The sequence below is a fragment of the Myxine glutinosa genome, chromosome 3 (genome assembly GCF_964187855.1).
Source record: "Myxine glutinosa chromosome 3, kmMyxGlut1.1, whole genome shotgun sequence".
Classification (NCBI taxonomy): domain Eukaryota; kingdom Metazoa; phylum Chordata; class Myxini; order Myxiniformes; family Myxinidae; genus Myxine; species Myxine glutinosa.
Genome location: NC_136263.1, coordinates 184,718,966 through 184,735,323, shown reverse-complemented (window position 1 = coordinate 184,735,323; position 16,358 = coordinate 184,718,966). Strand labels below are relative to the sequence as shown.

Genomic DNA, 16,358 nt, shown 5'->3' with positions numbered 1-16,358 from the left:
GGAGTGAGGGGTTGGAGAGTGAGGGGCGAGGGGTTGGAGAGCGAGGAACGAGGGATTGGACAGAGAGTAGCTAGGGGTTGGAGAGCGAGGATCTAGGAGTTGGGGAGCGAGGCACGAGGGGTTGGAGAGTGAGGAGCAAGGAGCTAGGGGTTGGAGAGCGAGCGGTTGGAGAGCGAGGGGTTGGAGAGCTAGGGGTTGGAGAGCGAGGAGCAAGGGGTTGGGGAGTGAGGAGCTAGGGGTTGGGGAGTGAGGAGCTAGGGTTTGGGGAGTGAGGAGATAGGGGTTGGAGAGTGAGGGGCTAGGGGTTGGAGAGGAGTGAGAAATTGAAGAGGAGTGAGGGGTTGGAGAGGGAGGAGTTGGAGAGTGAGGAGCTAGGGGATGGAGAGTGAGGAGCTAGGGGTTGGAGAGTGAGGAGCTAGGGGTTGGAGAATGAGGAGAAATTGGAGAGGAGCGAGGGGTTGGAGAGCGAGGAGTGAGGGGTTGGAGAGTGAGGAGTGAGGAGTTGTAGAGTGAGGAGCGGGGAGTTGGAGAGTGAGGGGCGAGGCGTTGGAGAGTGAGGAGCGAGGGGTTGGAGAGTGAGGAGCGAGGAGTTGGAGAGCGAGGAGCGAGGGTTGTAGAGCAAGGAGCTATGGGTTGGAGCGCGAGGAGCTAGGGGTTGGAGAGTGAGGAGCGAGGGGTTGGAGAGTGAGGAGCGGGGGGTTGGAGAGTGAAGAGCGAGGGGTTGCAGAGCGAGGAGCGAGGGGTTGGAGAGCGAGGAGCGAGGGGTTGGAGAGCAAGGAGCGAGGGGTTTGAGAGTGAGGAGCGAGGGGTTGGAGAGCGAGGAGCTAGGGGTTGGAGAGCGAGGAGATAGGGGGTGGAGAGTGAGGAGCTCGGGGTTGGAGAGTGAGGGGCTAGGGATTGGAGAGGAGTGAGAAATTGGAGAGGAGTGAGGAGTTGGAGAGGAGCAAGAAATTGGAGAGGAGCGAGGGGTTGGAGAGCGAGGCGCGAGGGGTTGGAGATCGAGGAGCTAGGGGTTGGAGAGCGAGGAGATAGGGGTTGAAGAGTGAGGAGCTAGGGGTTGGGGAGTGAGGAGCTAGGGGTTGGGGAGGAGTGAGAAATTGGAGAGGAGTGAGGAGTTGGAGAGGAGCAAGAAATTCGAGAGGAGCGAGGGGTTGGAGAGCGAGGAGCACGGGGTTGGAGAGCGAGAAGCGAGGAGTTGGAGAGTGAGGAGCGAGGAGTTGGAGAGGAGCGAGAAATTGGAGAGGAGTGAGGGATTGGAGAGCGAGGAGCGAGGGGTTGGAGAGTGAGGGGCGAGGAGTTGGAGAGTGAGGAGTGAGGGGTTGGAGAGCGAGGAGTTGGAGAGTGAGGAGTGAGGGGTTGGAGAGCGAGGAGCTAGGGGTTGGAGAGCGAGGGGCTAGGTGTTGGACAGCGAGGAGCTAGGGGTTGGAGAGTGAGGGTTTGGAGAGCGAGGGGATGGAGAGCGAGCAGCTAGGGGTTGGAGAGTGAGGAGTGAGGGGTTGGGGAGTGAGGGGCGAGGGGTTGGACAGCGAGGAGCTAGAGGTTGGAGAGCGAGGAGCTAGGAGTTGGGGAGCGAGGCGCGAGGGGTTGGAGAGTGAGGAGCAAGGAGCTAGGGGTTGGAGAGCTAGTGGTTGGAGACCGAGGGGTTTAAGAGCTAGTTGTTGGAGAGCGAGCAGCATGGGGTTGGAGAGTGAGGAGCTAGGGGTTGGGGAGTGAGGAGCTAGGGTTGGAGAGTGAGGAGCTCGGGGTTGGAGAGGAATGAGAAATTGAAGAGGAGTGAGGGGTTGGAGAGTGAGGAGCGATGGGTTGGAGAGCGAGGAGTTGGAGAGTGAGGCTGTAGGGAATGGAGAGTGAGGAGCTACGGGTTGGAGAGTGAGGAGCTATGGGTTGGAGAGTGAGGAGTTAGGGGTTGGAGAGTGAGGAGCTAGGGGTTGGAGAGTGAGGAGAAATTGGAGAGGAGCGAGGGGTTGGAGAGTGAGGAGTGAGGAGTTGGAGAGCGAGGAGTGAGGAGTTGGAGAGTGAGGAGCGAGGAGTTGGAGATTGAGGGGCGAGGGGTTGGAGAGTGAGGAGCGAGGGGTTGGAGAGTGAGGGTCGAGGGGTTGGAGAGTGAGGAGCGAGGGGTTGGAGAGCGAGGTGTGAGGGGTTGGAGAGCAAGGAGCTAGGGGTTGGACAGCGAGGAGCTAGGGGTTGGAGAGCGAGGTGTGAGGGGTTGGAGAGCAAGGAGCTAGGGGTTGGACAGCGAGGAGCGAGGGGTTGGAGAGCGAGGGGTTGGAGAGCGAGGAGTTGGAGATTGAGGGGCGAGGGGTTGGAGAGTGAGGAGCGAGGGGTTGGAGAGTGAGGGTCGAGGGGTTGGAGAGTGAGGAGCGAGGGGTTGGAGAGCGAGGTGTGAGGGGTTGGAGAGCAAGGAGCTAGGGGTTGGACAGCGAGGAGCGAGGGGTTGGAGAGCGAGGGGTTGGAGAGCGAGGAGTTGGAGAGTGAGGAGCGAGGGGTTGGAGAGCGAGGAGCTAGGGGTTGGAGAGCGAAGAGCTAGGGGGTTGGAGAGCGAGGACCTAGGGGTTGGAGAGCGAGGAGCTAGGGGTTGGGGAGTGAGGAGCTAGGGGTTGGGGAGTGAGGATATAGGGGTTGGAGAGTGAGGAGCTAGGGGTTGGAGAGGAGCGAGAAATTGGAGAGGAGTGAGGGGTTGGAGAGTGAGGAGCGAGGGGTTGGAGAGTGAGGAGCTAGGGGTTGGAGAGCGAAGAGCGAGGGGTTGGAGAGCGAGGGGTTGGAGAGCGAGGGGTTGTAGAGCGAGGAGCTAGGTGTTGGAGAGCACGGAGCGAGGGGTTGGAGAGTGGGGAGCAAGGAGTTGGAGAGCACGGAGCGAGGGGTTGGAGAGTGGGGAGCAAGGAGTTGGAGAGTGAGGGCCGATTGGAGCGGAGAGTGAGGAGCAATTGGAGAGGAGAGTGAGGAGCGATTGGAGAGGAGAGTGAGGAGCGATTGGAGGGGAGTGTGAGGAATTGGAGAGGAGTGTGAGGGATTGGAGAGGAGTGTAAGGAAGTATTGGAGAGGAGTGTTAGGAGGTATTGGAGTGGAGTGTGAGGAGGAGTGGGATTGGAGAGGCGTGAGGATGGAGAGAGGAGAGTGTCAGGTGGAGAGGAGTGAGAGGTCACATATTAAGTGAAATAAATAAATTGTGTTCATTACACCATTTCTGGATCTCATGAATTGCCAGTAACCATTTTGTAAAATTTAATGTGCAGCATCTAAATCAAGGTGTCCAAATGTCACACACGTCCATGCCCGAGGGATTCCCATGGGTGACCCCACTAGTGATTAAATAACACCCATCATTGTAATTGTGAACATTCCGCATTCAAAGATCCACATCATACACACGTCATCACAGGTGATCTCAGAATCACCTGGATGTGAAAGATAAAAGATTACGTGCATTACTTACAAAAGGACCAAATCATAGAGAAAATAAAAGAATAAACTGGACTGAAGCAATGGAACTTACAATGATGGGACTGGGCGAATGGATGAAAGAACAAATTGATAAACATAAAGTACCAAACACACAAATGGCTTTATGGTTGGAGGAGGTAGAGAAACATGTGAAAAGGAGAGTTGTTGATTTGAAAAGAAAGTTCGAATCAATAATCCAAAGTCAATTTTAAACAATCCAGAGACACGTGATTGCTTAAGGCAGCTTCAAACACAATATGTTATTGTCCAATTGATAAAGCAAATAATAATATTGCATTTGTATGTAAAACATTCTACATTCAAACATTTTTGGAAGAATTGGGCTTAGACACGGAAATTTCAAACACCTACAAAATAAGTAACGATAACAAAACAGACTTGATACAACACCAGACAAATCACTCAACGGTGAGAAGAATGTTAGTTCCGGATAAACACCATAAATTACCATCATTTACTGGATCCCAAAAATGCACAAACACCCTTTAACACCTTTTTATAAGTGAAATTAAAATTTCTGCAATAGGTTTTACACAAACTTCTTACATTGCAGAACTTTACTCTTTTAGATTTGCTTTATAAGTAACACAATGATGATGTACATTGTGCAGGTGGATGAGAGTTGGATGCTAACTTGCCTGCAGAGTTTACCAACCCCTGCTCTCAATAAAGTTCACAATGCTTTTGGAATTGCACTTAAAAGCAGAATGCTCGATAATAAACTATGGAGTTTTATCACATTGTTGTGAAAGTGATATTTTTCTCTGCAGATAGTTCTATTTTGATACTCCTTTGGTGGACACCGGGAGGAATGCCGCAAACCAGAGAGAGACATGATTGCCAAAGATATGGCTACAACAATTGTATCGTTTCCACTTACCAAAGTGACATGGATGCTGCAGACTTCTTTATCATTCCCAATTCCGGGTTCAGATGGTACCCAAAATCCATGAGGTAAGGCATGGGAAATTATTGATCGTTTGTTAGCCCCCATTAGACTTAGTCCAAAATGTGGGTTTGGGGATTGGGTCTCGTCCGTTCATCCGTGCGTGCGTCTTCAACCATATCTCGGAAATGCATGGACCTATTTTGTTCATAATTTTCAAAAACACAATATGCGATGGTATACACACAATATGCGATGGTAAAACACAATATGCGATGGTAAAACACAATATGCGATGGTAAAACACAATATGCGATGATAAAACACAATATGCGATGGTAAAACACAATATGCGATGGTAAAACACAATATGCGATGGTAAAACACAATATGCGATGGTAAAACACAATATGCGATGGTAAAACACAATATGCGATGGAAAAACACAATATGCGATGGTAAAACACAATATGCGATGGTAAAACACAATATGCGATGGTAAAACACAATATGCGATGGTAAAACACAATATGCGATGGTAAACACACAATATGCGATGGTAAACACACAATATGCGATGGTAAAACACAATATGCGATGGTAAAACACAATATGCGATGTTAAACACACAATATGCGATGGTAAACACACAATATGCGATGGTAAAACACAATATGCGATGGTAAAATACAATATGCGATGGTAAAACACAATATGCGATGGTAAAACACAATATGCGATGGTAAAACACAATATGCGATGGTAAAACACAATATGCGATGGTAAAACACAATATGCGATGGTAAAACACAATATGCGATGGTAAAACACAATATGCGATGGTAAAACACAATATGCGATGGTAAAACACAATATGCGATGGTAAAACACAATATGCGATGGTAAAACACAATATGCGATGGTAAAACACAATATGCGATGGTAAAACACAATATGCGATGGTAAAACACAATATGCGATGGTAAAACACAATATGCGATGGTAAAACACAATATGCGATGGTAAAATACAATATGCGATGGTAAAACACAATATGCGATGGTAAAACACAATATGCGATGGTAAAACACAATATGCGATGGTAAAACACAATATGCGATGGTAAAACACAATATGCGATGGTAAAACACAATATGCGATGGTATACATATGCACATCATTTTGTTATGTGCTGTGATCAAAGATGGCCTACTGGCAGCCATTTTAGTTGTATAAAAACCCCGATGTTGAATACGTCTTCATCAATTTCTCGGAATTGCATTTACCGATCTTGTTCAAACTTGGCACAAAGATAACGAATGATGGCTTACAGATGCACATCATTTTCTTTCGAGATCAGATCCAAAATGGCCGACTGGTGGCCATTTTATTACGTAAATGTGTCCCCAACAATTTATTGGACATGCATGGACCGATTTCGTTAAAACATGGCACAAAGACAATACAAGAGAGTATTGGGAGGGAGAGGTGTACAATAATTGATTGATTAATTGTGAAATTAAAATAAATATATAATAATCGTAAAATAATTGATTTCTGAATCAAATGGCTAATAGCATACCTCAACCACCAGTGTTTCATTCGAATCTAACTTTTTGAAAACGAATTAAATAATTAATTAATAACAAATTAAATAATTAATCGATTAATTGACTAATCAATAAATTATTAAGTGATTAAGCCATAAATCCTAAATATCCTTTATAGCCACATCACCTGGTCACTATCGTGTGCAAATATCAGCTTCCTAGCTCAAAAGGTGCCCGAGATATTGCCCAGATGAGAAAGAAAATAAATAAGTGATTAATACGGAAAATAAATAAATAATAATCGTAAAGTCATTAAATTATGAATCAATTGGCTAATAGAATACCTAAACCACCACCGTTTCATCCCAATTTGTAACTTTAACTGAGTACTCCCTTTCAGTGCACGAATCTCCCTTTCACCCCTTCGGTGTCTGGCGATGACGTCATGCAGCACCATGGGATGGAATAGGAAAGGAGCTGTGTAAAATTGTACCCAGACTCTGGACAAATCATTGATGGATGTCATGTGTCAGTATAGCATGTCATATATGAAGATTGAATTGAACTAAAATCACCAATGGGGTGGAAACAACTCGGAGGAAAAGGTATCACATGCGTAGGCGTTCATCAACAATCAGCAATCACTGGAAAACATGACTGCAAATATATGCCATTGCAATCTCAACACAATCAGGTTGAGATGCAATCGTGCAGACATCCAGGAGGTCGCCAAGCATGACGCAGGCAGGTCGGGTGCAGGGGATAGTTGAGGGCCGGCCAGCGATAGCACCGAAGAACAGATGAATGGCTGAGTGGACAGTGGACACCGATGGATGGTGGAAGGTAGTGATCCATACCAGGCTGTACAGCTGTGGCAACCTCCAAAGGGACCTCCAGGACCCAGAGCGGCACAGGCAGCGGGAGCGGTATACGTAGTGGCACAAGGGGTGGTGGTGTCCACCAATACCAGGTATACTCCAGGTTGCAATCAGACTAAAAAAGATAGGGTTGGAAAATCATGCCGGTTGTGGTAGGATGGACGTGAGCCTGGAACCCACAACATTCGTCCTTGCGAACCCCATGGGCGGTTAAATGCAGCTGACCATCCATGATCCGACGGACGTAGTACCATAGGTGGTCCAGTGATGACAAAATATGTCAGTGTCGTGCCGAGGACACACCACGTTCCACAGTGAGGCACACGAGGCCACCACCAGGAGGCAAATCCACACAAAAATGATTCAGGGCATCGAGCAGTGTTGCCCTACACCCGTCGTTGACAAAACAGGCAGTAGTGAAGGAAGCGACAGTACCCCAAAGAACAAAGATCACCCTGCGGTTGTATTTAAGCATGTCAGCAGCAAAGGAAACTGCTACCGTGTCTGGGGAGCTCACAGTTGTCTGCTCAATGACCGGGTATGGAAAGTGTCCACCGAGCTTTATGGGGAGGTCTGTGGTGCTGGACATTCTGCTCTGATCAGTCACAGAGTGGGCAAAGCAAGGCTCTGGCTAAATTCGTAGAGTTGGCTCTCCATAGTAAATCTGCTCAAAGTCAGAGGATATCATAAGTTGCTTATAGCTTGATGCAGGCTGTTATCATTTGTAATCAACAATGGGATTGCAGCTGGTACGTGTCCATCCACACGTCTAGCAGTCAGCTTGGGTTAGGGTTAGGCCTCAAAGGCCTCGAAGGGCGACTTGTTGGTTTCTTTCCCCAGGTGAAGCCGTCGCTAAGAGAATATAAAAAGTTTAGGTGGAGGGAAAGACTAATCAGGACATTTTGTCACCAGTTCTCAAAAGACTGACAAATTGGAATCTCCCGCGATAAAGCTGATTGTGAGGGCCTTTCACACACTTGCCACAGGCAGGTAGATGTTCTTTCTGTCTTCTACCGACTCCTCTCCGGCCTTTCTCCCCCAGCTCTATCTGTGCTCTGTCCCCCAAATATTCCTGCAGGTCACGTAAGATCTGCCAGCAACCTTCTTATGGTAAAAATGGCCAAAATCAGGACTCTCTGCTCACCTTCTATCTTTCATTCCTCTTTACTCCCACCTCTGGAACAAACTCCCTCACTCTCTTCAATCCCACTCCTCCCTCCAGGTCTTTAAAACAGCTGTTCACCACCATCTCTTATCTTCCCCCATACAAAACCTTGATCTTTTCTACCCCCGTTAATTCACGCTAGATCCACTTTTTGAATTACCGACTTCTTTCCTGGAAGTCCCAGCAGATGAATTTTTGACCCCAATACATTCTGTCGTTACTTGTCCAATCTCAACCAAACTTGCCACGATGACCAAGTGTTACATAATGAAGGTTGTAGCGCATTCATTTGCCCCCCCCCTCCCCAAGGGGGTTTTCTCCCCGAGCGGGTTTTCCCCGCCATTGCCGTCAATGGGTTGCGTGTTGAGGTGTATAGCCATATTAAGTTAGCTTTATCGTGGCGTTTTTCCAAGGCCGCTTCGAATAACAAAACTAACGATAATAGCGTTATATTAATGTTATTACAAAACAATATTAATACCAATAATATCCCACCTCCCCAAGGGGTTTTTCCGGAGAGTCAACGTATATTAATGGCTTATCATGGCGTTTTCGTGGAAGCAACGGCCTCTACCAGAAGTAATGAACGTCAATGAACAGTAATGAATATTATGAACCACAAACACGTATGATTAGCTTTTTTAACAGGCGCTAATGCTGTTTATAACACTAAATGAAGAAATTTGGAGGAATCCCAACATGCGTGAGATAAGTTTTACTTTCAGAACTGAGCGAAGATCTACTGTATTCTCGGTACCCCATAAGTGTTGGGTTAATAACATGACCCTTCGTGGTGCGACGTGGCGTTTTTTGTAGTGAAATTTTGAAACTCGCTCCTTCTGTTTAACACAAAACTGAAAGGGACGAAGCCCGGGTTGTGCTCATTTACCAAGCAGCTAGCTAGCGCTTGCAAAGCCAGCCGTTCATGAAGGGTTTTGAATGGAGTGCTTGCTCGAATGCTTAAACCACTTGGCGATCTCTCGAAAAGAAAGTTGGTAAATGAATACACACCCAATGTTTTTGAGACCAGACAATAGATCGAATGTAATCTATATACCCCGAAGAGAAATGACCCTTTCTGCCCCTCCCGTAGTTAGCGGATGTACGAGTAATAATAAAATCAAAGCAATCTGGTGATGTGTCTGTGCCTGTCCCACTGCTCTACTCCACATTAAATTTCATCAACGATTCATCATCAACTCTCCATCCTCCCCCAAATCTCCTCGATTCTTCAACCTCACATCTCCTCCCCCATAGTGAAATTAAGCCCATAACCTGATATATTGACTTAATATGGTGATGACAAAGCACAGACATGTTGGATTAAATAACCTCTTTCTGTGTCCAATTTCCTTGCACATCCTCGTAAGTTGCTGAATTAAAATGAGTTTGTTTTGTGACATGGGAACTTGCACATAACCTATTGTACATAGGTACCAGTTGCCAACAAGAAGGAGGCAAGATCAACGATGGATTTGGTTTTGCGTGGAGGCTCCACCAAATTCTTTCACAAATCACCTTGACGGAATTTTCAATTTGACTTTAACCTACCGAAGAGATTCTGACATCTTCTTCCCTTACGGTTGGCTTGAGAAGATTGTGGAAAAGGTTGGTACAGTGGTGGAATTGTCAGAAAAAGCAGTAATATCATATACTGTATAGTATCGGGTTACAACACACCTATGAGCTGGCAATCTAGCCTCTAGTCCAATGTCGAACCAGCTATGCACTGTCACCCTGATGTTTCGCAGGCAGGGCGATTCATCAATGAGGGCACCATGCATCAGAGGAACGTTAAACTCGGCGTCCTGTCTGCGATCATTAATTGGTGGACGTTAAAGATCCCACTGTGTGCTTCACAAAGTTTATTTTTGTTATTGCCTTGACAAAGTACAAATACCTGCCCAAATCACCCTTAGTCATTCGTCAGGTTCTTGAAAGCCGAGGCCAAAAACGTTCCCTGGTCGACCTCACAATAAGGTGGGAATAATTGGGGCAGTTGAAGTAGTTGAGACCTCAGTGATTTTTAGCTCACCTGGAACACAGTTCCATGGAGCTTATGGGATGGCGCATCGTCAATCTGTCAGTCTGTAAACACTTGCAACTTCTCCGAAACTGCTAATGGGATTGTGACAAAACTTGGCACAAATGATACTTGGCATGTTGCAACTCAAGTTTGTTCAAGGCATAAAAAAAAGAATCAGGGTTCAAGGGGTCTAACGGGTGTCAAAGTAGTTCCAGGTTTTATCCCCCAAAATAGGAATTTGCTTTCTGCTCTGAAACTACACACACTATTTCGATGCAAGTTGATCGCAACCTTCATCACCCGTGATGTACCAACGTTTGTTCATGGCATAAAAAAAAAATCAGGGTCTTAGGAGGTCTACGGAGAGTTTGACCCCCTAAAATAGGTATTGTTTTGTTTGTTTAAAGTCTTATGATTTCGTTCGTACAATTCTACATGTCATCTGTCTTCCAGCAACTACTGCGATTGGTTTAAAATGCCGTCATACTGTTTAAAGAACCCTTCGTCAGTGTAGTATGCTGCTTTATTCTTCCGGCTATCTAGCCTCTAGTCTTGGGGTATTTACTTACTCTACTGTAAATACCCCTAAATACCCCCTACTTACTCTACTGTGCTTACTCTACTGCCCTAGTGAGGGCCTAGGGGTATTTTAAAAAAAAATTTGAATAAAACATCGAGGCTCGTGTAAGAGCTAGCAAACATTAGCACATAAAACACAAAAAACATAAATGGACACGTGAAACAATAAAGGGAGGGGGAGACAAGATGGGGAGGGAGAAGGAAGCACACAAGCATAACAGTCGAGAACAAGGACATTGGGAGATCTGTGGAAGGGAGATGGCTGGTGGGTGGGGGGAAGGGGAAAGGAAGGGGTACACGGTATAAAACAAATTGACACCACTAGGAATTTCAGGAATTAATTCGGAGATTGAAAGAGGTGGATTTGGGGTGTATTAACGGGGGTAGAAAATAGAAAGGGAGAAAAAAAGGTTTTGGATGGGGGAAGATATGAGTTGGTGGTGAACAGCTGTTCTCAAGACCTGGAGAGAGGAGTGGGATTGAAGAGAGTGTGGGAGTTTGTTCCAGAGGTGGGGAAAAAAGAGGAATAAAAGAGTGAAGGTGAGCAGAGAGTCTTGATTTTGGCAGTTTTACAAGAAGAGGGTTGCTGGCAGTTCTTGTGCGTCCTGCAGGAATATTTGGGGGACACAGCACAGAAAGAGCTGGAGGAACTAGGCCAGAGAGGAGTCGGTAGAAGACAGAAAGACCACCAAACCTGTCTGTGGTGAATGAGTGAAAGGCGCTTAGAATCAGCTTCATCGCAGAAGAGACCAATGATCCTGAAAGTTTTTTTTTTTTTACAGCGTGAAGCCCAGCTAAGTGTGATCCAGGAGCACCAGCCCAGAGGGGAGAGGAGTATTCTATTAAGCTGCAGATGAAAGCTTTGTATGTGATGAAGAGCTCAGAGGTGCCAAGAACGCGCTAGCAGACATTTCTCTCTCTTCTTCTTGGCTTTTTGCTGTCACGGGCATTTTGCTCTCTTCTTCTTGGCTTTTCGCTGTCACGGGCATTTTGCTCTCTTCTCCTTGGCTCCTCGCCCTGACCGAGATCCCTCTTGCGCTTTTTCTCACATGGACTTCGTACGAACGGTGGCATTTTTCTCTCGGGCTCAAGGGAGCGATCATGAACGGCTATGTATGGAGATCTTGCTGGTGGTTGTGAGGAGGAAGAGCCGCGGCTTTCCAAGAAAGAGCGACGGGTGGACGAGCGCTGTTGGCTCGCTCGGAGTGAGGGCGACACACTGCGAGGCCTCGTTCCCGCCACTGAACGTGTGGTTCCCACCAATGAACATGCTGTTCCCGCCAACAAACGTGCAGTTCCCGCCAACGAACGTGCGGTTCCTGCCAACTAACGTGCGGTTCCTGCCAACTAATGTGCAGTTCCTGCCAACTAACGTGCAGTTCCTGCCAACTAACGTGCGGTTCCCGCCAACAAACATGCGGTTCCCGCCAACGAACGTGCGGTTCCCGCCAACTAACGTGCAGTTCCCGCCAACGAACGTGCGGTTCTCGCCAACGAACGTGCGGTTCCCGCCAACTAACGTGCGGTTCCCGCCAACGAACGTGCTGTTCCCGCCAACGAACGTGCAGTTCCCACCAACGAACGTGCGGTTCCAGCCAACGAACCCCGGACGATTTCCACGAATACTGACGAGACCCCACCAGCGATCAGAGTTAAGTGCACACAGTAGCATATTTATTTTCAGTTATCTTTCCCTTTCGTCTGTCTTTGGGTCTGTTTGTGGGGACATCCCAGTTAGGAATTTAGTTTATCACGCATTTTCTCTGTACCGGCATTTATTGAAATAAATCTGTTATTTTTGTACATTTTAAATCCTTTTGCGTTTGAGTTATTATTTTCAGGTGTGGAGACGTTGAGTGGAAGCCGATCAGGAAAGGTGCCGGTTTCTCCCCCTCCCTCTTGCTTCCCCGTGCATATTCTCCGTCATTTGAACTGAAAGCCTCATAGTAACAGCTCGTTTGGTCATCGGTGCTACCCTAAGGTGTTCACCAAGGGTAGTCACACGACAATACTTTGATAAGAAAGACAATATTTATTATGTGGTGAATGCGTTTTTACCCCATGTCACCTCAACTTTTGTTGATGTTTTTGACAAAAAATATAATTGATTATGTCCTTGCAAAGAATGTCACGCACAGAAATCGTTTTGGTTTTTTTCTCTTCAAATAATATTGCTTATCATATCAGGAAAATTTACAATCACTGCCACAAAGCAAATGACAAATTGAGAGTGGAATCGTGTCAACTTTGCCGTCTTTTTCTTGTTCTAGGACAAAAATACTTCTGCTATAAAAGCGAATATGAACGCAACCACACCCCAAGTGCATCGTCCTACCATGAAACCTCCAAAGGAGCTTGCTGTGTGGGTGGTATCACACTGGGGTGAACACCTCGCTCGAGTGAAATATGTCCACAGACTACAGCCACACCTCTCTATTAAAATCTTTGGAAGGCACGGGGAACGACTTTGCAGAGATTGGACATGCATGAAAGCCACACTTTCAAAATACAAGTTCTACCTTTCATTTGAAAACTCAGAATTTCGCGACTACATCACTGAGAAATTATGGCATAATGCATTTCGGGTAGGGCTCGTGCCGGTTGTGCTTGGCACAACCAGAAAGAATTATGAGGATTTCATTCCTGCGGACTCTTTCATTCATGTTGATGATTTCTCAACACCAGCAGAACTTGCTGCATACCTTCACTACCTGGACCATAATGATACAGCTTATCAAGCTTACTTTAACTGGCACACAAAATATATTCTACATGACAAGTACCCACTCCAACTCTCACTATATGAACGACTATGTCACATCTGCAAACATGTGCCTCACTTTCCAGCATATAAAACATACAAGAGTATCAAACAATGGCATAGGAACTAACAAGTTTTTTTTCCTCTCCTTCTTTAATCAAATAAATCAGGTATGTGCATTCCAACTCAAACTTCCTTCTACTTTTGCGATAATAACTTGTCAATTTCTAACATCAGTAAAAGAACTGGCAACACTTTTGAGGGCATCTGCACATCATCCAAATGGAAATTATTGGTAGAAATTGATCATTGGTAACACCCAGCACCCTGTGACCTCCACCACACTCACATTCCCATTGGTCCTCCTCAAAAAGCCAGCAACATTATCATTGTGGACCACGGCACAGGAAATAAAACTATAAATTGGCGATGAATAAAAATATTTCAAGGAATCGATAGCTTGAAGGAGTATAATTGATCAGGATTCTGAAAATGTGGTGTAATGTCATACATAATTCACATCCATGATTCACATACATAAACATGTGATTCACATACATAAACATTGTCTTAATATAAATACTGTTCTTACCTTAATGACTAAAGTAGGTACAATCGCTCTTCCCTTCCATGAGCGTAAACGGTCACAATGTCCTCTGGAATCAGCTTCACATCGCCTTCTATGTGAAGAAGAATCAGTGACGAAAATCTTTCTCCCTCCATGGTTCGGCACAAACAGTTTCTAATCCGTCCATTGCAGAAAAGCTTCGTTCCGAAGTTGCTTCATTTGTGAAAATCCTTCATTTGTGAAAAATCATAAATTTCAAAGTTAGTATTCTGATTTTGGAAAAGGATTGAACCAATCCCATCACTCCCTGCAAATACCGCGATATCTTCCGTGGCTGGGGGAAGAAATCCACGCACTTGGGTTCCATTTCGCTTTGTTACCCACGTTTAAATATAGGATTTTTAAAAATCTTAATTGTAAACTACTGAAAAAAATTAGGGGGGGAATTGACCCCCTTGCCCCCACAAACTCTGCCGGTGGTCTGATGTCATTACGGCAGTACGGCGGCTGACTCTCCACACCGCCATTTTGATACCAATTTGTTCAAGCCGTACATGTCGTCGAACCTGTCGTATATCACAATCGCCATGCTCTACCTTCACATTTTTCATTCAGTGTGAAACACAAACAAACGGATTGTTAAATTGACCATTAAATATCGAAAGCATCGGCGGTATGTACCCAACCCTTGTGGGATATAATCTAGATTACAGTAGATATTCCCTCAGTTCTGTAAGTACAACTTACCTCACGGATGTCGGGATTCCTCCAAATTTAGATAATTTGCATTGTTTATAGACTTTGCATTTTGGGTCATCTGGGACTTTTGGGTTCTCAGGGACTTTTGGTTCCTCGGGCCTTTTTGGTCTTCTGTGTCTTTTGGGTCTTCGGGGACTTTTGGGGCTTCGGGGACTTTTGGGTCTTTGGGGACTTTTGGGTCATCTGAGTCTTTTGGATACATATAGATACTTTGCATTGTTTACATAGTTGCTAAAATACTTCAAGCATTTAGCTGTCTTCATATACATGCACTAAATGGAATTCACAGCTCTCTTGCACGACACTCTGCATCCTCTACAGTCACCCACTCCTGGCACCACACGTATTGCTCCCAAATTTATCCCCTCCTTTAGGGCTTAGGCCATGCAAGCACGTCTGCTTCCGTCCAGTAAGCAAGAGGCAGTTGACCCTCGTACTTTCTCTATCTTGTGTTCCTTTCTCCCTCCACGTGTGGTCTGATGGTTACCTTGTATTGTGTATAGCTGGTAGATAGGGCAAAGGATTAAGTCTGCATCTCGTCCATTTCCTTTGATTTGTAAATATCGCTGCATTCTTCATTGCTTGAGATCACTTGTACATTTTGAATCTGCATTCCCCAATTGTTCCCTTTATGTGCACCGTTCTTCCCCCTTACCCCACTAAATATTAAAGTCCTTGAGTCTCCCTCCCCCTTTCGTTTTGCATAATTATCCCTGTTTTTATAAATAAATCCCTTGCTGACCTTCCTTTCCAATCTGTTTGTGTCTGTCATTTCCTCCATTGATGCAGCGCTATTCCCACATTAAGTTAGACGAGGAGCTTATCATTCCCCAATTCATTGGCTCATTATGGTCCGGCATGCACTGGCAGTAAAGCTCGGCCACCCTAATTCAAATCTAATTAAGATAACATTGGTGCACACCTGACCCCATTTCTCCCCAATTGGAAAGTCACGTGGTACAGGTAAACGGTGGTTAGACAGAGAATCCTGAGACCGCGTGGTGGATAGCAACCTGCCGTGGTACAAAGTTATTTGTGCTTGCTGGCCTCAGGCCCCGCCCTGTGGTATGCACCAAGTTGACTGTGTAGCCTTTACAATTAAGATTTTTTTTAAATCCCATATTTAAACGTGGGTAACAAATCAGGTTTTTAAAAAAAAATCCCCCCCAATAAATTCGAACTTTTTTTTTTTTTCCAAATTTTTTTTTTCCCCCTTAAAAGAATCTCTGAAAGTTTGACCATCTTTGATATGTTCAGCCATCTCTGAGAAAATGGTGACAGCCAAATAGCTCTTTTGTAGTATAGATTGCACCATTTCTAGAAACGTGAGCCCATTGGTCCATTGTACCAAATTTTCATTGGTCTTCGAGCAAGTTTCATCAAGAAAGCAAGTTTCATAAGTCTTACCATCTAGTTAACCTTGTAGCATACCTGCCTGCTGGACCCGGTGGTTATTTTGGGTCCTTGGGGTCTTTTTGGTCATTGGAGACTTCTGGGTCTCCTGGGTGTTTTGGGTCCTGAGGGACTTTTGTGTCTTTTGGATCCTTGGGGACTTTTGGGTCATCTGGGACTTTTGGGTCTTTTGGATCCTTGGGGACTTTTGGGTCATCTGGGACTTTTGGGTCCTCAGGGACTTTTGGGACCTCGGGCCTTTTTGTTCTTCTGTGTCTTTTGGGTCTTCGGGGACTTTTGGGTCTTTGGGGACTTTTGGGTCATCTGAGTCT

At 45.8% G+C, this 16,358-nt stretch overlaps 1 protein-coding gene across 1 annotated transcript; it reads left to right on the top strand.

Annotated features, from left to right (window-relative positions):
• Positions 1–4,065: 4,065 nt before the first annotated feature.
• LOC137417148 (alpha-(1,3)-fucosyltransferase 7-like) lies at positions 4,066–15,383 on the top strand. The gene is made up of 3 exons (XM_068102942.2): positions 4,066–4,416; positions 9,375–9,549; positions 12,817–15,383. The coding sequence occupies exons 1-3, from the start codon at positions 4,187–4,189 to the stop codon at positions 13,435–13,437; spliced, it is 1,026 nt and encodes a 341-aa protein (XP_067959043.2). The 5' UTR covers positions 4,066–4,186; the 3' UTR covers positions 13,438–15,383.
• The last annotated feature ends 975 nt before the right edge of the window (positions 15,384–16,358 follow it).